The 18,511-nt window shown below is 49.7% G+C and overlaps 1 protein-coding gene across 1 annotated transcript in view; it reads left to right on the top strand.

Moving 5' to 3' along the window:
* The first annotated feature begins 597 nt into the window (after nucleotides 1-597).
* The window catches only part of Ccdc60 (coiled-coil domain containing 60), a 175,889-nt gene continuing 157,975 nt past the window's right edge, over nucleotides 598-18,511 (top strand). The window contains exon 1 of the mRNA XM_052754939.1: nucleotides 598-684. Within this exon, the coding sequence (XP_052610899.1) occupies nucleotides 598-684 (87 nt within the window). The remainder of the gene's footprint in view (nucleotides 685-18,511) is intronic.

The raw sequence follows: 18,511 nt of genomic DNA, 5'->3' as shown, positions 1-18,511 counted from the left end.
GGCTCCCTGGCCAGCCACCTGCTCAGAGCCCACTCCCAGCAACCAGGAAGAGTGCCTGTGCTCACCTCCACCAATCCCAGCCAAGGAGGAAGCGCGGCCTGGAGGCGTCCCGTTGCCAGGTTACCGAGCGAGCGCTACCTGGCAGTTAGGCCCCAAGGTTGAGAGCCCCATGGCGGGGCCGCCTAGCTCCCTGGCCTCCCTGGCCGGGCGAGGGTGGGGCTTTTGTCTGTAGAGTTTTATATTTTTCAGCTCACATTTTATTTTGCTTATAGAAGAGGGAAAAAAATATATCCCCTCCTTAAAAACAGGGGAAACTTACAAAGTGACTTGGTGTCAGTTGAGCAGGGCCCCGGCTGCTTGCCTGCCCACCTCGCCAGACCTCCTCACCCAGGGAAACCGGATGCTCAGCTTTCCGACTAGTCCTCAGGGAGACCTCCTTGCAGTCCCTGGACTTGGGTCTTGGGGAGCTGGGGGACTCTTCTGGACCTTTTCGCACCAGTGAGGGCCGAAGTCGAGGATTCTGGAAAAGGCAGCAAAAACCCCTTCTCGTGGAGGCACGGGCTATTAAAAAAAAAAAAAGCCTGAAGTCGTTCCAAGATGACCAAAGTGCCGGCCACCAAAAAGTTACAGAGCGTCCCCAGCAAGAAGGCCCTCTGGCCTTCTGACGTCTCGGATCAATCCCAGGTGAGTCGCCCCCCCCCCCCCTCCGCTGAACCGGAGAAAATGGATCAGGTTCAGTCCGCCTGGGAGGGACGAGGGCCTAAGGTATAATTAAATTGTCCAGACCTCCCTGTTGTTCTGGACGGTTGGTTTCTCACGGAGAATTGAAAACACGAAGCGGGAGTGCGAGCTGGGCCCATCCCATTAGCCAGTAATTCCCAAATGATGGGCTAAATCGACGGAGACACTGCAGAGCGTCAGGGGGAAATGAAGATGAATGTAGCTTGGGAATCCCAGAACTTAGCTCCAGAGATCCGCTGGGCGAGAGAGACAGCCCCCCCCCCCCCCACTTTGTGGAGGAATTGGCTGCCAGGGTGTCACATTTGAGGTTGAAGGTTGGGTTGGCTGCGGATGCCGCCTGCTGTGCGTCATCAGGCAAGTTTCTCAGCGTCTCTGAGCCTTCCTCGCCTCCGGCCTACTGAGAATGGGGATGTCAACTAGGCCTCAATAAGTACAAAGAGCAAGAGAAGTGAATTACGGTAACTGTCTATTTACACGTGTGTGTAAGGTAGGTCTGGAACGTGCTATTGTGTCGTTGGCACTGACTCAAGTCAAGGGTTTCTGGGTGCAAACGTCATAATTCGGTAGATGATGTTTTAAGCATGTTTAACTTTGATGTCGTACTCCACCATCGTTAGGCAAGCGGGGAGGGTGCCAATGCCAGCCCACTCTAGTCCACCCGCAGGGATTCAGGAGGGCTCAGAGTCATACCCCCAGGAAGGATGGCCTATGGCAGAGGAGTCGTAAAACTCTCTAGTACTTTACACATGGTTCAGAATGCTCCAAGGCAGCTTCTTTGGTTTTTTAAAGATTTTTGTTATTTTTCTGTTATGTGTGTGAATGTTTTGCCACTGTGTGCCTGATACCTGTGAAGGGCACTGGATCCCCTAGAACTGGATGGAGCTAAGGGTGACTGTGAATTGCCATGTATGTACAGGGAGTCGAACCCGGGTCTCCCACAAGAATAGCAAGTGCTCTTAGCCTCTGAGCCATCTCTCCAGCCCCAAGGCTGCTACTCTTGAAACAGAAACACATCTTCGCTCACCCCTCCTGGCTCTGCCCACTGGGGATGATACACAACCTTGTGTTTCTCCTGTTATCTCTAAATACTTCACTGAGTGTGTTTGACCCAGAGCATCCCCCTCTGGAACCAAACTTCCTGGCAGAGCAGAAAGAGAAGGAGAATGATGTGTGAGGTTGTAGCTTGAGTTTTCCTGCCTGGCCCACAGTCAGGACAAATCTCTCTCACCTGCCAGCCCCACAGCCTCTCACACCCGACCAGTAAACACAGAGACTTATATTGGTTTCAAACTGTATGGCCGTGGCAGGCTTCTTGCTAACTGTTCTTACAGCTTAAATTAATCCATTTCCATAAATCTATACCTTGCCACATGGCTCGTGGCTTACCAGCATCTTCACATGCTGTTTGTCATCATGGCGGCCTGCAGTGTCTCTCTGACTCAGCCTTCCACTTCCCAGCTTTATTCTCCTCCTTGTCCCGCCTACACTTCCTGCCTAGCCAATGGCCAATCAGTGTTTTATTTATTGACTAATTAGCAACACATTTGCCATACAGAACATCCCACAGCATGAGGTGATTGTCGCAGGACTGGGTTCAAGGGATCCACACCGCTGGCCAACTCCCACGAGTTGTCCTCTGACTATAGGAAGTGGGTCTTAAGAAAATGACCACACAGTCCAAAGAATTTTGGAAAGGTAAATAGCCTTACTTTTTCCAAAGGGTGCCTACCCAAGCAAGCAAGCAAACATACCCAGTGGGGGTCCCTTTGAGTTTTTTTTTTTTTTTTTTCCTAATGCAGAGGGGTCCGGTGTCTGTCTCTTGAGTGATGTGAGCGCCACAACACATTCTCATGCTGTTGGCTAAGGCAGAGCATCCGTTTCCAGGAAGAAGGGAAAGTTGAGCACACATTTGGATTTCAGCAAGTGCTGACCCTGGAGGAGTTTGAGTCTCTGATCAGTGGATGCTTTCCAATTTACTTTTTTGATGGAGTTCATTCTGTTTAACTCTTTGATAGGAAAGACAGTGCATTTTGTTTGCATTTCCCATATGACCTCCTCATGCACGCCATGGCACGCACACGCACACACACACAAAATAAATAAATAAAATTGATTGTATGTTTTTAAAGACATCCCTTCACTGCTGTTCCTCTCTAAGACATATGACGACCTCAGGGTCTCCCTGGCCATCCTTCAGAAGATCACACCTATTTTTTTTTTTTTCTTTTTCGAGACAAGGTTTCTCTGTGTAGTTTTGGTGCCTGTCCTGGATCTCGCTCTGTAGACCAGGCTGGCCTCGAATTCCACAGAGATCCGCCTGGCTCTGCCTTCCGAGTGCTGGGGTTAAAGGTGTGTGCCACCACCGCCCGGCCGATCACACCTTTCTGAATTTCATTTTAGAGTCACTGGAACGCACTGACTAACCCCACCCAGGCCATGACAAACTACAAGGAAATATGTAGCTATAAAGACAGAGCCTGGGGCCAATAAAACTAACAATAATTTCAGTTGCCACCACGGTGGTGATGACTAACCTGTACTGGGCAGGTGTGAAATTCCCAGAGCCATCTACAGTCTGTCAGGACCTGTAGATGCGAGGAAGTGCCACAGTTCAGAGAGGACAGGGCCCAGGCAAGGGCGGAGCTGGGATTCGAACTGGAATCTCGCTCATTCCAAAGTTCAGTCCTCCTCTAGGTCCCGATGCCAACACAGAGGTTGCCCTGTTCGATGCCAAGCGTGTAAGGGGCACGAAAACAGTCAGATGGTTTCTAGGCCTGTTTTGGAGAGGGAGGGGAAAGACGCATAGAAAGAGAAAAACAAAATGTCCGGCTGGAGGATGAGTGAAGGAGGGCTAACTCCCCAGGAGGAAGGTGGGGCCATACTGTGTCACATGGCCATAACAAGTCGATTGCGGGCATGGCCACAGGTGACTTCATAGCCTCCAAGGCTAGCTGTTTCTCCTCCTCACAGAGATAAAGGTTGTGAAATCAGAATTAATGTTACACGGATCGCTTTCCTGGGCAGCCTCTTCATGCGCCTCTGTTCTGCTGGGGTTTTTGTGGGTTGTTTTGTTTTGTTTTGTTTTGTTTCTGCCAACAGAAGGAATCTAAGCATGCAAATCCCCTGGCTGAAATTTTTTGTTGAAGAACCCTTCCTGCTCCCTGATCTGTTTTAGGGGTTCTGTTTTCCTTTATCCCCCACAGGAAGCTGGGGAGAGTCTGGCAGAGTAAGCACGGTAGAGGGAGGGTTGATGTGGGGGGATCACAGGGAACCCACAGTTTCTGACTTGGAAAAGGCCAGGGGCCTTATCCAACATCCCCTCTCGGTGTCTGGAGTTTCTACCTTGCTGTCTTTAAACCCTAAGATAGAAAAAAAAAAAATGGTCTTAACTTGGCCAGATGCAAAAACTCCCAGAAAAACATTCTGGGAGGAGTCTCCTCCTAACTCAACAGAATGGCACAAATGATGAGTAGATAGATTCTCCAATAAGCCATGTGGGCTTCCACCCCAGGTGACCTTAGGCAGATCACTTTCTCCCCATGCCCTACTCTGCGACTTTGTGAAATACGTGCACCACTTTTTAAGTTTGTATTTATCATTATTATTGGGGCTGGGGGAGGGGCATGTGTCCCACAGTACCCACAGTGAGGTCTGAGAAATCATCTCCCTCCACCTTTAACATGGGTTCTGGGAGCAGGACTCGGATCACCAGGCTTTCGCAGCAAGACCCTTTACCTGCTGAGCCACCTTGCAGATCCCCATTTCTTTTGAAAAATTAGGAGCTACGAAGCTTCTCTTTCATGGTGCGGCTTCTGTTTTAGGATGGGTTTGGATCTTTTTTTATTTTTATTTTTGCGCCACTATAAAAGCACGCTGTACCTGTTAATGAGGCGAGAGGACATGCCCTGCTCCCAGAGATGTTAAAATGTGGAACATAATGTGCCTCTTACTGCAGATGAAGTTTGTCTAAAAGGCTCCCCCCTGATAACGCCGCTTTTAGGAACAGGTGGGCTTGTGGGGGTAAGTCACAGTCAATGCCACTGAAAGTCAGCCGCCATGATGATGGTGTTTAATCTCATCAGTGACTGGAGGGTTAAGGTCTTATCCCTGGGTACACTGGGGCCGGTGGAGCCCCGAGGTCCAGTTCTCTACCACGCAGGCAGATGATGAGTAAAGGGGATGAGGAGTCAGGCAGGACGCCTCATACTGAACAGCCCTGAGCCTGAACCTTCGTGGTGAGGAGTCTGCAGAGCCCTGGCTCGCCCTGCACTCAGAGTGCTGGGAGTCCAAGAAGGAGAGGCAAGATGTTTTAGAAAGATTCTCTCCTGCTGGCAGAACACCCCCCTCCCCCGCCCCCCAGCAGGACGACAGACTTCACTGCTGTTCTCCTCTCTGGGCAGACAGGAGGAGGGACTGGGGCCTGGAGAGGTAAAGGCCAGATGAGTCACTGGGGCTTTGTTGGGAGCGAGTCTGGAGCCAGGCGAACTCCTGACCTCCAATCAAGGATGCCACACCCCCTGCGCTGGATCACTGATTACCCTGAAAAAGTAGTAAATTATCTAATGATCGTTTGTGATTTAATGCTGGGGGTGGGGAAAGGTAGGCGGCCAGACCCCTCTGTGCCAGGCAAGATTTGGCCCAGGAAAGCAGCAGGGAGTTTTCTCTCTCCAAGGGAACCTAGGTACAGTGACTGCACAAGACAATTGCAATTCACAGACTTGCGTTTTTTTTTCATGTTCGCTCTTTCCTTCCTCCCTCCCTCCCTCCCTCCCTCCCTCCCTCCCTCCCTCTCTCTCTCTCTCTCTCTCTCTCTCTCTCTCTCTCTCTCTCTCTCTCTCTCTCTTTCTTTCTTTCTCATGGCCTAATGCTCTGAGCTGGTACTCCTCACCATAGTGACCCTTCACTGTGTCTGATTGCGGACGCCCTGACAGCGACTCCTCTCCATGATCAATCGGGAGGCAGGAAGGAGCTGGTCCATTACCTTCTGATGTAGGAAGAGTGATGGGCATGCTCTGCACTGGACAGAAATGAGGCAGCTCTTTGCCCCTCTGCGAGGAAGCAGCTGTGCACTGTGAGGAAGAGGTAGCGGGAGGAGGGAGGGGACAGAGCACAGGGTCTTCCTCCTGTGACATAAGCGATAGACACCCTGGAGGAGCCAGACAAATCAAAGTTCAAGTTCCCCCTTTGGACCTGTCCAGGGTGAGAATCTGTGAACTGAATTGAATGGCATTAGGTCCGTGAGGTAGATGGTTTTTTTTTTTTGGTTTTTTTTTTTTTTTTTGGTTTTTCGAGGCAGGGTTTCTCTGTGTAGCTTTGTGCCTCTCCTGGAACTCACTTGGTAGCCCAGGCTGGCCTCGAACTCACAGAGATCCGCCTGGCTCTGCCTCCCGAGTGCTGGGATTAAAGGCGTGCGCCACCACCGCCCGGCGAGGTAGACATTTTAACGGGTTAAATAAAGTGATGCATGGGAGGTGCTGAGAAAGTCCCAGGTCCATAGGCTCCTGTTCTCTCTCAGCAGTCTGAAGCTACACTCATCAATTCGGAGTCTAGAAGAGCTCACAGCAGGCTGGAGGCCCATCATGAGCAAGGCCAGATCCCAGCTCAAGGAGAGATACAGAAAACAGATCTGGGCCCATTTTAGATTTGCATGGAAGCTAAAACACCTTTCAAGAGATCACCCTGGTGACAGAAATTCCTGACCCAGTCAGAACCTTTAGGTTGTAGAGAAGGAGCAGCTCCCGGTGGGGGTGGGGGTGGGGGGTGACTCAGGCCTGTATTTCCAGCTACTTGGAAGCTGTGGCTGGACAGATCATGAATTTGAGACCAGCTTCGGCTATATAACCAGACTCTGTCTCAAAATAATTATTTTAATTAATTAGTTAATTAAAAGTAGAGTGCCCATGAGTGTAGTTCGGGTCCCTTGGATTTAACCCTCAGCCTGGTCCCATCACTCACACTGAAATCCCATGGAGAACCAGAAGTTATTGAGGAAAACACCGTGTATTGATTAGGACCCCTGCAGGCTGCAGACACAAAAAGAAACCAACAATCCAGTGAGGTAAACATGAATTTGTTTCTCTCATGGTAAGAAGTCTGGAGGTAGGCAGTCTCTGTATTGATCCAGTCTCTCTCGAATGCCCCAACCTCTTCTCATGATTGCAAAATGGCTGCCCCAACTCCAGGTCTCACAGCCAAGATCCCTACGTGCCCCTTTGATGAAACAAGCCAAAGGACCCTCCCCGGCTAATGTCCACCAGTGGCTCACTTGCCAGGGTAGTGTTGACATTTTCTGTTTAGTGTAAGAGTGACTGGGAAGGGTTCTCTAACAGAAAGCAGCGCAAGAGGCAGATGGTTGTGTTGGAGATGGTGGTGGCGATGGCGTTGGGTTGACAGATCAGCAGTGACCTAGCTAGGCAGGCCATCACACAGCTGTGGGACTCGCCATCTTGACTTCCTCCCTACATTCGCACAGTCTCCAAACCTCAGCCACCACTGCTGATTCCAAACATTGCATGAATCCGGATGGGCTTCAGCAGCAAGAGGAACTTACATCAAACCTGAAGGAAGCCAATTAAACCTTTCTCGGGCTGAACAAACCAACATTTTCCCCCCTCAGAAATCTTTCTGACAGCTAAATTCAAAGCCACAATCACCAGTAATGGGATACCTTCTATCATGAGATAGTGGCATTTTCTGTTCTAAGTTTCCGTTTTCAAACTCCACCGAGGACACCTTTCAGGGCTTGACTTGGATCTCAAAGATTTCTACCCAAGCTGGAATGTACGCAGTTGATGGCTTGTGTAATAACTTGAAAGTCAGCTGTGTCCGGTGATGTACATCGCCAGGCTGGAGGGGGCCTGAGATTCCTCGGAAGACCGTGGGACTGGGATGCTTTGGGGGGCAAGTACAGGGTTGTCAAGGGTTTTAAATGCCGTAGCTTGGAGGCAAGAACATGCAGCCTGCCCCCACTGTAGGCTGGAATGTTGTCAGGGTCATCTCCCGAGGTTCCACTGGACACCTTGTTATATTTTAAAAATGGGACAAAGAAGTCAAACCATATAACAGGGCCCAATGGGAGCTTTATTGAGGGGAGAGGAGAGAAGGGGCAAAAAAAAAAACAACTGGTCTCTGAGGAAGAGAAAGAGAGAGAGAAAGAGAGCCAGGCAGGGCCTGCCTTTTATAAGGGAACACAGCAAATGCACGCAGCGGGTGCTCTTAAGTGGCTGCAGCTGAGGATGTATCCTGTCAGGGCAATAAGTATTACGAGAAATCCACGGAGTCTGCTTAAAGGGTGATGGAATTTATTAAGGAGGAAAACTCACTACAGCATGGGAGATTGATCATGGGGTCCTGGAAAGCCGAGTTACAGTCCCACACTGTTCTTCTGCCTGGTCCATCTCAGCATCCAAACCCACGAGAGAGAGAAGAGAGACTGTGTATGTGTATCTCAGGTCTTAAGGGTAGCTGAGAGGCCAGGCCCCAGCGGCATGTACTTCAAGGTGATAGGCGGATAGAACAGTTTACCTGCTACCTCGCTAGGGCTGTGCTTCAGGGTCATAGAGCAGATATCCACTACAGTAAGGACCCTAAGGTCAGGCCAGTACAGATACCTGAATGCTAACATGTGTACCTACCCTGTGACAGATGTTTGAAGGACACTAAAATGAGCCAAACCCAGGGTTTTCTCTCAAGGAGCCCACAGTTCTGTTGGAGAGGAGGCTCCCAAATGACTATCAATCAAAAGGACTAATAACAAATACCCTCAAAAGGCAAAAAATACATTTGTCCCTTGGTATGCTACCAGGCCCTATTCGCAGCCCAGACCCACAACTACACGTGTCCCTTACGTAAAGTGACAGGTGACAGTATCTGTACAGAAGCTGCACACACCCTCCTGTGCGCCATAATTTATCTTTACAGAACTTTATGAATACCCAACGCAATGCAAACTCTGGGGGCGTCACTGCCATACTGTATCGTTTAGGGGACAATTACATTCTCGGTAGAAATGGAAACATTTGGAATGTTTCTGATACTCCCGGCTGGTGGAGTGCGTGGAAGCAGCAGCCATGGCTACTGAGGGCTGGCTATATAAAGAAGCATGTGACCTGGTTTTTTTTCCTTTTTTTAATTTTTGAGATTATAATTTCATTACAACATTTCTCCCTTCCCTTTCCTCCCTCTAAAGCCTCCCAGATGGTAACCCCTCCCTGCTCGCCTTCAAATTCATGAACCCCCTTTTTTGCTAATTGTTAGTACATGCATATATGTATATATATTTACATATATTCCTAAATATAACCTCTTCAGCTACTATAACGCTACCTGTATGTCTATTTTCAGGGCTGATGGTTTGACACTGGACTACCAATTGGTGTGTCCTCCCTGGGGGAGATAACCTCACCCACTCCCAGCCTTCCTCAGGTGCCTGTAGTTCTCTGTGTAGGGTCTCTTACAGTCTTTCTGCCGCTCTTCTGTGATGTTCTCTGAGAGCCTTAGGTGTGTAGAGGTGTTTTGTAGCTGGGCCCACTGGGACCGGACTCCACAATCCTGCATTTGGATGGGTTGTGGTTTTCTGTAATGGTCTTTATTTGTTGCAAAGAGAAGTTTCCTCGATGTAGGCTCAAGACTACACTTCTCTGTGGGTAGAGGGACAGATGTTCATAGATTCTTGTTAGGGATTGTGCTGATTTAGTAAATTAAGAGGCTGTAGATTCTCCTCTACATGATTTCACTAGTACTAGGTAGTTAGCTAGTTTTCTAGTACCAGGTGTGGTCTCCCTCTACCCCCCTCCCCCGGAGCTGAGGACCGAACCCAGGGCCTTGCGCTTGCTAGGCAAGTGCTCTACCACTGAGCTAAATCCCCAACCCCGTGGTCTCCCTCTTGTTGAGTGGGGTCTTAAGTCTAGTTAGTGAGCTGTTGGTTACACCAAGCTATGTGTACCACCATTGCACCCATGTCATGATACCATGCTGGTCACTGATGTGGTGCAGAGGCATCATAGCTTGGTAGGACTATTGGTTGCCTCCCTCCTTTGGAAGCTTGCATGCTGCCTTCTGGTTACCATAAAAGTTAGTCCTCAGGGAGGAGGCTTTCAGTGACCCGAATCTTGAATGTTGGCTGGATACAGACTTGGGTGACATGAGACACTGGGACATATGAGTCAAGCCGGGACATCAATTACTGCTGTGTTTCTAAGAAACAAATTCCTTCATAGCACCCTGCCTTATGGCTCGATCCTCCCCTTCCTAAGAGTTACAGACTCTCCTCTTTCTGGTCTTCCCCATTCTCCTTCCTCCATAAATGTGTGCACGTTAATACATATAAATTATTAAACACACACTCCAAGAAAAGCCAACAACAAGAAGTTCTGTCCCAAAGGTTGTTGAGTCAGGTGGGATTTGGATCCTCACTAAGGCCTTCCATGACTACAATGGTCTAATGTTCCACTTCTTCCCAAGATCTGAACCTGAGCATGGCAGTCTCTCAAACTCGGCACCATTGACTCTTGGGACCAGTTGGACCAAGCTGTGCACTGTAGGCTGCTGAGCAGCAGCTCCCATCCCCTCTCAGTAGATGCCAGTAGCCACCCTCTGCTGTGGAATAGTCTGTATGTCAAATATGTTGCTGATTGGTCAATAAATAAATCACTGATTGGCCCATGGCCAGGCAGGAAATATAGGCGGGACAAGGAGGAGAATAGAGCTGGGAAGTGGCAGGCTGAGTCAGAGAGACACTGCCAGCCGCCATCAGGACAAGGAAGATGTAAAGTACCGGTAAGCCACAAGCCACATGGCAAGGTATAGATTAATAAAAATAAATTAATTTAAGCTATAAGAACAGTTAACAAAAAGCCTGCCACGGCCATACAGTTTAAAACCAATATAAATGTCTATGTTTACTTGATCGGGTTTAAACGGCTTGGGACTGGCGGATGAGAGAGATTTGTCCTGACTGTGGGCCAGACAAAAAAACTCTAACAACAAAGAGAGATTTGTCCTGACTGTGGGCCAGACAAAAAAACTCTAACAACAACCCTCCAGTTATGGCGACCGCAAATATCTAAATGCTGCCCAGTGTCCTCAGAGTCGCCCCTGGCAACTAGCAGAAGAACTCCCAAACCTTAAGAATCTTCCCGTAGTCCAGTATCCATAGGCCGTCCATAGGATTCCCCATCTGAATGATGGACACCGTTATGTACCGACTCCGGGTCTCTGAACTCTCCCTGTCCATCACCTCACACGCCAATCACTGGCCCAGAGGAAGTGTTCTGTAGACACCGCCGCCTTCTATCCAGTTAGTGCCTAGCAGAACCATCACCTGTCAGGACAATTCTGTCAGCCTTTTCCTGCACACTTTACCCTCCATGTGGCCTCCTCCCAGCCTGTTCACCTCAGTGAATGTGCAATACTGTTCTTCCCCCCGGTGGAAAGAGTATGAGTGGGCTGTGGAGAGGGCACAGTGGGGAAAGCATTTGCCGTGCAAGCATAAAGATCAGAGTTCTAATCCCCAGGATGCACGTGAAGCTGGGACTGTGGAGAACATCTGTAACGTCTGCAGCAAGATGGGAGGCAGAGGTGGGAAAAATCCCTGGAAGTTCACGGGCCAGCTGGCCGGGAAAACCCAGGGATGAGCAACAGAGAGACCCTGAAACTGAAAGGCAAGGACCAGTTGTCCTCTGACCTCCACACGTGTGCACACCCACACTCACATACACAAATACAAATGTACATACACACAGAAAGACACTCATCTCTCTCACACACGCACAATCCAGGATGAGGGCTTATATCTTGAAGGGGGTTTAGAAGGTACTATACAAGCCCACCAATTTTACCTCATCTGTGGTTTTGCGACATGCCCTGCCCTCCATCCTCTTCCTCCTCCCAGAATGTGTTCCAGTATTAGCTTGATGGCCACCTTTTAGACAAGCCTTCCCTGAGCATCCCATCCCCAAACCAGGTCTCAGGCTCCTGTTTACCAGGAGTTTTCCTGACGTAACACCCTCTCCCTTGGCGAACTCATAGCTTCTCAAAGGCAAGAGGCAGGTTAGCCGTGTCTGTCACTGGAACTCCAGCACCCAGCAGGACCTGCCGCGTGGTAGACACACAGTCGAGCTTTGGTTGAAGCAGATCCACCTGCCCAGGACCTGCTTGGTTCAAGTCAGCCACTCATCAGTATTAAAGTCAAGTCAACTCCACTTGGGACAGAAAGAGGAGCCAGAGGTCTAGGTGGAGCCCAGGAAGGGAGCACAGCTCAGAGCTACCTCTCAACACCGTCCCCAGAAAGAGCCAATCCCACCATGGTTCCCCATGTCAGGATGTTCCCAGGGATCCAAATGGTGGCACAGTATCCACAGGCCTTTGCCTGGAACCGGGAGTCCTGGCTCCCGGCTCTCTTGCCGCCCATCTGGATGACTCTGGAGGAACCACGTGACCTCCCCAGTTCCTTCGTCTTCACCTAAGCAGAGACTCTAACCTGGAATTTTCTGGCCTCTGTTGTAGTACCATGATTAGAGAGAGAAAAATAACGACCTTCTATTTATCCACCACACAACAGGCGGTCTGTGTGTGTGCTTGACACAATGGCTCAGTCTTGTGGAGCAGATGAGATCCTGACCCTCTATGTGCAGAGACAGGAATCTGAACCCTCAGGTAGACCAGATGCATTAGCTACTTTTCCGGTTGCCTCAGTTATGACTATCCAGACAAAAGCAACTCAAGAAAGGAAGGATTTATTTTGTCTCACAGTTACAGGATGTGGAGAAGTTGTAGTGACTAGAGCTTTGGGGCGGCTGGTCTCACCGGCTCCCCAGAAAGCAGAGAGTGATACATTCCAGGGCTCACTTCACTTTCCCAGTCCAGGCCCCCAGCCCGGGGACCTGTGCGGCTCACATTCATAGTGTGTCTTCCCACTTCCATCAACCCATTCTAGATAATCCCTCACAGATGTGCCCAGAGGTTTGCCTCCTAGGGGAGCTCCATCCTATCACATTGACAACATTCCTCATCACACGGATAAGCAGTTGATGGAGTTGAGGTTTTAATCCCTAACCAAATCACTTCAGAGAGCCTGTGTTGCTAAGAGGAGCCTGTGGGCTGTGGTGACACCACCAAGCAGGAGGCAAGCCCCTCTCTCGGAGAGGCATCTGTTTGGAGCAAGTTTGTAAGGAGTATATTCAAAAAGTCTGCGACAGAAAAAGGAGAATGCCAGTTTTAGCTTCAGGCAACACGCATGAGAATCTGACTGTGCCCGTGACCACGGGCAAGGGCATTTGCATTTTCCTGAGATCTTGCTAAAATATGCTGCCGGGCTCCTGGCACTGAGCAGAGCTTTTAAAGATGGGGGAGGACGCAAGGAAAGAAGCGGTAAGCACGGCTTCAACACAGCTTCCCAAGCAGAGCCCTTCCCATGCAAGGCATAGACGCCCTTTCTAATTAGAGCCATGTTTCTAAGAAAGGCGTGTTTTGATTCCAGGTCAGTTCACTGCCAAGGCCTGCTGGCTAAAGGAGAGGGGACAATAAGCCCACATAATGAGGACTAGGGTTGTGGGGGAGAGGGGAGCAGATATACTGATCATTTAAACAGCTTAATTGGGTTGAATAATTTAGGTATATCCAGTTAAATGAATTCCCTCTGAATCTAAGCTCTGACCTATAGGATTTTTGGTTTGTTTTTTTTTTTCTTAAAAAATGAAAATCACTCTGCATTGTAAATTTGCTCGTTTTTCCTGCTATCTGAGCACTTGGCTTAGAGAAGAGAATGTTCAGAAAACGCCTGTGCGCGGGGAGCAGAACCCCCTGAGAATCTGTTTGGGGGAAACCAAGGACAGCTCCACATGTGCACACTCATCCTCAGGCAGTTGTCTGCTCCACTTGATCAGGGACCCACAGGGTTCCATCCACCTGTACCCCAACCTGCACTGAGCGCTCCACAGAGATGGGTACCCAGGGTACTGGCAGGATTCTCTACAGAAAGAGAACCAATAGTGTGGGTGTAGACTCTTAAGACTGATTGTTTTATTTATGTGTAGATGTGCCTGCGTATATTTATGTGCGCTATATATATGCAGGAGCCCTTAGAGACCAGAAGAGGGCGCTAAGTTCCCTGGACACTGGAGTTGCAGGCAGCTGCAGGTACCGGGAACTGAACCCAGGTCCTCTACAAGCCCAGTAAGCGCTCTTAGCAGCTGAGCCATCTCTCAGGGCCCAGGATAATCACCATAAAAAGGGATTTATTTCAAGCAGCTTGTACCGAACAGGGTCTGGCGGGCCCAGAATAGCTATCTGCACGCTGGAGAAACAAACACCCAGTTCAGTTCTGTCTACACAGCTGGATGCCTTAACAGTCCCAATCCATCTGTGAAGGTCCAGAAGCTCCCTGCGGGTGGGGTGGGGAGTGCTGCTGATGTTCCTTCCATGTTAAAAGGCCAAAGATACTGAGGTGTGGTGATAGCCAAGGAAATAAAGGTCCTCACTCAGGAAGAAGCAAAGGCAGGCAGGGAACACTGCTTTTTCCTTGGACCTCCTTTTTTGGGGGGTGGGGCTGGTACTGGAGATGAAACCCAGGGCCTCATTCATATGAGGTAAACATTACCCTCTCTGTAACCCTGCCCAGGTCTTTACTGTAGCCCAGACCACTCAAAGTACCACACACTGTGAAGAGAGGCATTCCTTCCTTCCTCCCTCCTCCTCTTCCTCCTCCTCCTCCTCCTCCTCTGTTGTTCCTCTCTGGAAACACTCTCACAGAACACCCAGAGGAGTGTCTCCCAGGTGACTCCAGTCAAGACTAACCATCACCAGCCTAAGCTTACTGGACCAGTAACCATGGGCAAGCTACCCCCAGTGCCTCGGTTTCCTTCTCTGTCCCATGTAATCAACAACAGCTCCTGCTTGATTGGGTTGATGGAAGGGCTGGTGACATAACACCTAGCAGTGTCCCTGATGTATAGGAAGTGCTCGTTGAGGACAATCATCTCTCTATTGCCATGCAGGAATCAAAGCCAGTGGCCCCAACTATCAACAATTAAAACGTTTAAATGCTGACATTTCCAGAAATGACGACTCTCCAGCTGATTATATGTATTCAGGGGAAGGGACCCGAAGGGTAATGCAGCCGCAACACTTCCTTCCCGAGAGCCCTTGAAGCAAATGCCCAAAAGGCAATTAGCACACCCATGTTCCCTGGCTTATTAGCGGGTCCTGTCGTCTGCTAATCAAGCCGCTCTCCGTTATTTTTAGACCTTTTAAAGGAGGCATCTCAAGGCTCAGGGGAGGCGCCAGGGAATCTGAGGGAACAGCAACCTGGTTTCCTCATGGTGAGATGGAAGGATGGTGGAAGGATGGTGGGATTGGGGGGCAGTCCGAAGGGTTTGTGGGAGCAGAAATGGGCAGCCTTGGTTCTTCCTTATTTAATGTTTTATTAGCATGTGTTAAATCTACATAATAATGGGCTTCATTATGACATTCATACATATGCATAATGTATTTTATCCATGTTCATCCATGTTACCCTCTCTTGTGGAATCTCCTTCATCTTCTCAAATAGCCGCCCCTCCCCCTGCTTCTACTTTCATACAGTGGTGTGCGTGTGCATGTGCGTGTGCGTGTGCATGTGCGTGTGTGTGTGTGTCGCTACTTGAGAAGGATTAAGAGGTGTGGCCTTGTTGGAGGAAGTGTGTCACTGGGGGTGGGCTTTGAGGTTTCAAAAGCCCAAGCCAGGCCCAGTGCCTCTCTCTTCCTTCTGCCTGCTGATCCAGACTAATAACTTCTCAACTCCTTCTCCAGCACCATGCCTGCCTGTGTGCTGCCATGCTCCCCTACCATGATAACAGTGGACTAAATCTCTGAAACTGTAAGCCAGCCTCAGTTAAATGCTTTCTTGTATAAGGGTTGCCATGGCCGTGGTGTCTCTTCACAGCAACAGAACACTGACTAAGACAGAGGGATCGACCCTCAAAACCCGGCCTGTCTGCCCCCAAAGGTCCACCTGCCCACATCCACCCCCAGTGGATGCTCGTGGCCGTTGGTCCTTTTGGGAGCAGAGGCTTGGCTTCATTTTGTCGAGTTTCTCCAAATTCAGTTTCCGACTTTGCTCAGGCAGCCTGTGTCGTCCTCCTGAGAAGTGACAGGCATGTGTAGAGAGAAACCACCCTGTCCACAGAACTCGCACCACAGGTGGCCAGACTGTGGCCACTCAAGGCTGACTTCTCCCTTCCCGTCCGGATCTTCATCCGGCCTTTGTGTGCCGGTGAAGGATAACAGCCTCTTCTGGGGCTTAAAGGACCTGAGTTTAATCCACAGTAGGAGTCTGGGTGAGAGAGTGGGGATGCTGGGCTGAGGTCAAGTGCCACCTAAGCAGCCAGCCCAGAGTCAGAGGAAAAAGAAAAAGCTGCTTCTCAGAAAGCGAAAAGCAGTGTTTATTTCCCGAGAGTGTGAGAGCTGTGCCTTCATCAATCTTAAACCAATCTCTCTCTCTCTCTCTCTCTCTCTCTCTCTCTCTCTCTCTCTCTCTCTCTCTCTTTCTCTCTCTCTCTCTCTCTCTCTCTCCCTTCTCCCTCCCCCCACTCCTCCTTGGTCATTGTAACAGTAAAGGACAATGCGTTAATTATCCCTTTCCTTCTTTTAGTTTAGTTAGCTTAATTAATTATTCCAACAATTTTATATGCTTAAAAAGAGGAAAGACAAAAGCCAGGCTGGCCACTTGGACAAAGGGAACCGCCTTCAGACCAACTGCTAAGCAATCCTGCCCCATCTCTCGGATACATGAATGTCTGCCCCAGGGTTGTGGTGGGCATCTGTCTGTAACCACGTACCTCAGGTAAATAGATCCTTAGGCAAGATTGATAACAGCGGCCCGGATGATGTTTTAAACCAAATGCAGAAGGTCGCAGGCATCTCAGCGGTGAATGATGATGGGCCCACAAGTCCTGTGGTCCCAGGGAAGAGCCTGGCTGGGTTCTCGGCATCAGTGGCCCTTTGCCGAAGGCTTGCCTTTCTGCTTTCACAAAAGACAAAAGGGAAGGAGGAAGGCTTCCTTCTGAGCTCCACGTGGAGCTCAGGACTTCCCACAGCGTGCCTGCCTGCGGATGGATGGATGGATGAATGGATGGGGTTTTGTTTTGATAAAGAACTTGGTATCAAGTTCCAAGGCATTAAAGGAGCCCAACTTGGTATCAAGTTTCAAGGCATTAAAGGAGCCCAGGCAATGTTATTGTAGATAATTTCATTCTCTACAGCCCGGTTCCCAGCAAAGCATATTACTGACTTTGGGGGTGGGAGATTAGATGCTACAGGCCCAGTGGGTTCAAGGCAATGTGTGTGTGTGTGTGTGTGTGTGTGTGTGTGTGTGTGTGTGTGTGTGTGTGTATGTGTGTGTGTGTGTATATATATATATATATATATATATATGTGTGTGTGTGTGTGTGTGTGTGTGTGTGTGTGTGTGTGTATGTATGTATGTATGTATATACTCTTGAGGTTGGGTAGGAGCTCACCCAGGGGCCTCTGCACTTCTCCTCAAGGTCAGGAAGTTTGAACACACTGGCTCTGTGCTCAGGTAGAGGCAGAATCGAAACCAAGATAAAGAATTCTTTCATGGGTTAACGAGTTACGACAGCAATCTAAACTGATGGGTCCCCCAGTTCTGCCAAGCGCTGACAATGGGGAGTGGGTCACTTCTGTATTTTGCAGTGGCCTAATCCCCCGACAGAATCATTTTAAGGGAGATTTCACCCACCACAGTGGGGAAGGCATGGTGGAAAGACAGCAGAGGGTGCCCTCCGAACTGGGTCTGCGTAGCCACCTCTGCCCACCCCCAGTGAAACACTCCCACCAGCCAGGCCCCACTTCTGAAGGCTCCACAGTCCTTAAAGCAGATCTACCAGCACTCAGAACAGGAGCTGAGATGGGGTTGGGGGGACAGTTTGATTCCAACTCTAACAGAGAGCCATAGATCAACCAGGAGTCCTGCCTATGCCATCTCCCAAATGAATAAATCACCTCTCAGCATCTCAGTCATCTTATCTGCAAAATGGGGCTAAAATTAGTCCCTACTTGGGGTAGCCTTGTTACTGGAGTAGCCTTGTTACTAGGGTAGTCAGGATTCCCTGGTCCCTCTGAGGATCCAGGGTGGGTGTCCAGACTAAGTGTTGGTACTCATGCTCTGAGCTCCTGATTCTTTTGTTGGGTCCAGACACAAGATAGATCAGCAAGTTCTTTTCTTTCATTTTCTTTTTCAAGACAGGGTGTCACTATGTAGCCCTGGCTGTCCTGGAGCTCACTATAGAGACCAGATCTTGAATTCATGTAAATCCGCCTGCCTCTGCCTCCAGAGTCCAAGGAGTACGCCGCCACACCCAGTGCGAGTTCTCTTGAAGAGGCTCTCCGACTCTCTCACTGTCTCCTCTCTCTCCAACTCTTGGGACTCTCCAGTCCTGGCCCTCCCCACACACTGCCTTCTGTCTGTCGTAACCACCAGCAGATGCCCTGGAGTAGACACTGCTGTTAATGACCATCTTTCTGCAGCCGTCTCTTGGATACTCACTGCATTAGTTAGCTGCCTTTACGTGGCTGTAACTGAACACCTGACAGAAACGGCTTGGGAGAGGAGGTGTTTGTTTGGTCCGGTGGCTTTGGGGGGGGGGGGGTTTCTAATCAAGGCAGAGGGCAGGATGGAGCAGCCCTGCCTGAGGCAGTGGGAACATGAGGGGAGAAGCTTCACATCATGGTGGACCAGAAAGAGCAAGAGGACCTTGGTACTTGCCAAAGC

This window comes from Peromyscus californicus, unplaced genomic scaffold (assembly GCF_007827085.1).
Source record: "Peromyscus californicus insignis strain IS unplaced genomic scaffold, ASM782708v3 Scaffold_2__1_contigs__length_46816999, whole genome shotgun sequence".
NCBI classification, from domain to species: Eukaryota; Metazoa; Chordata; class Mammalia; order Rodentia; family Cricetidae; genus Peromyscus; species Peromyscus californicus.
This window is presented reverse-complemented; position numbering and strand designations above follow the sequence as displayed.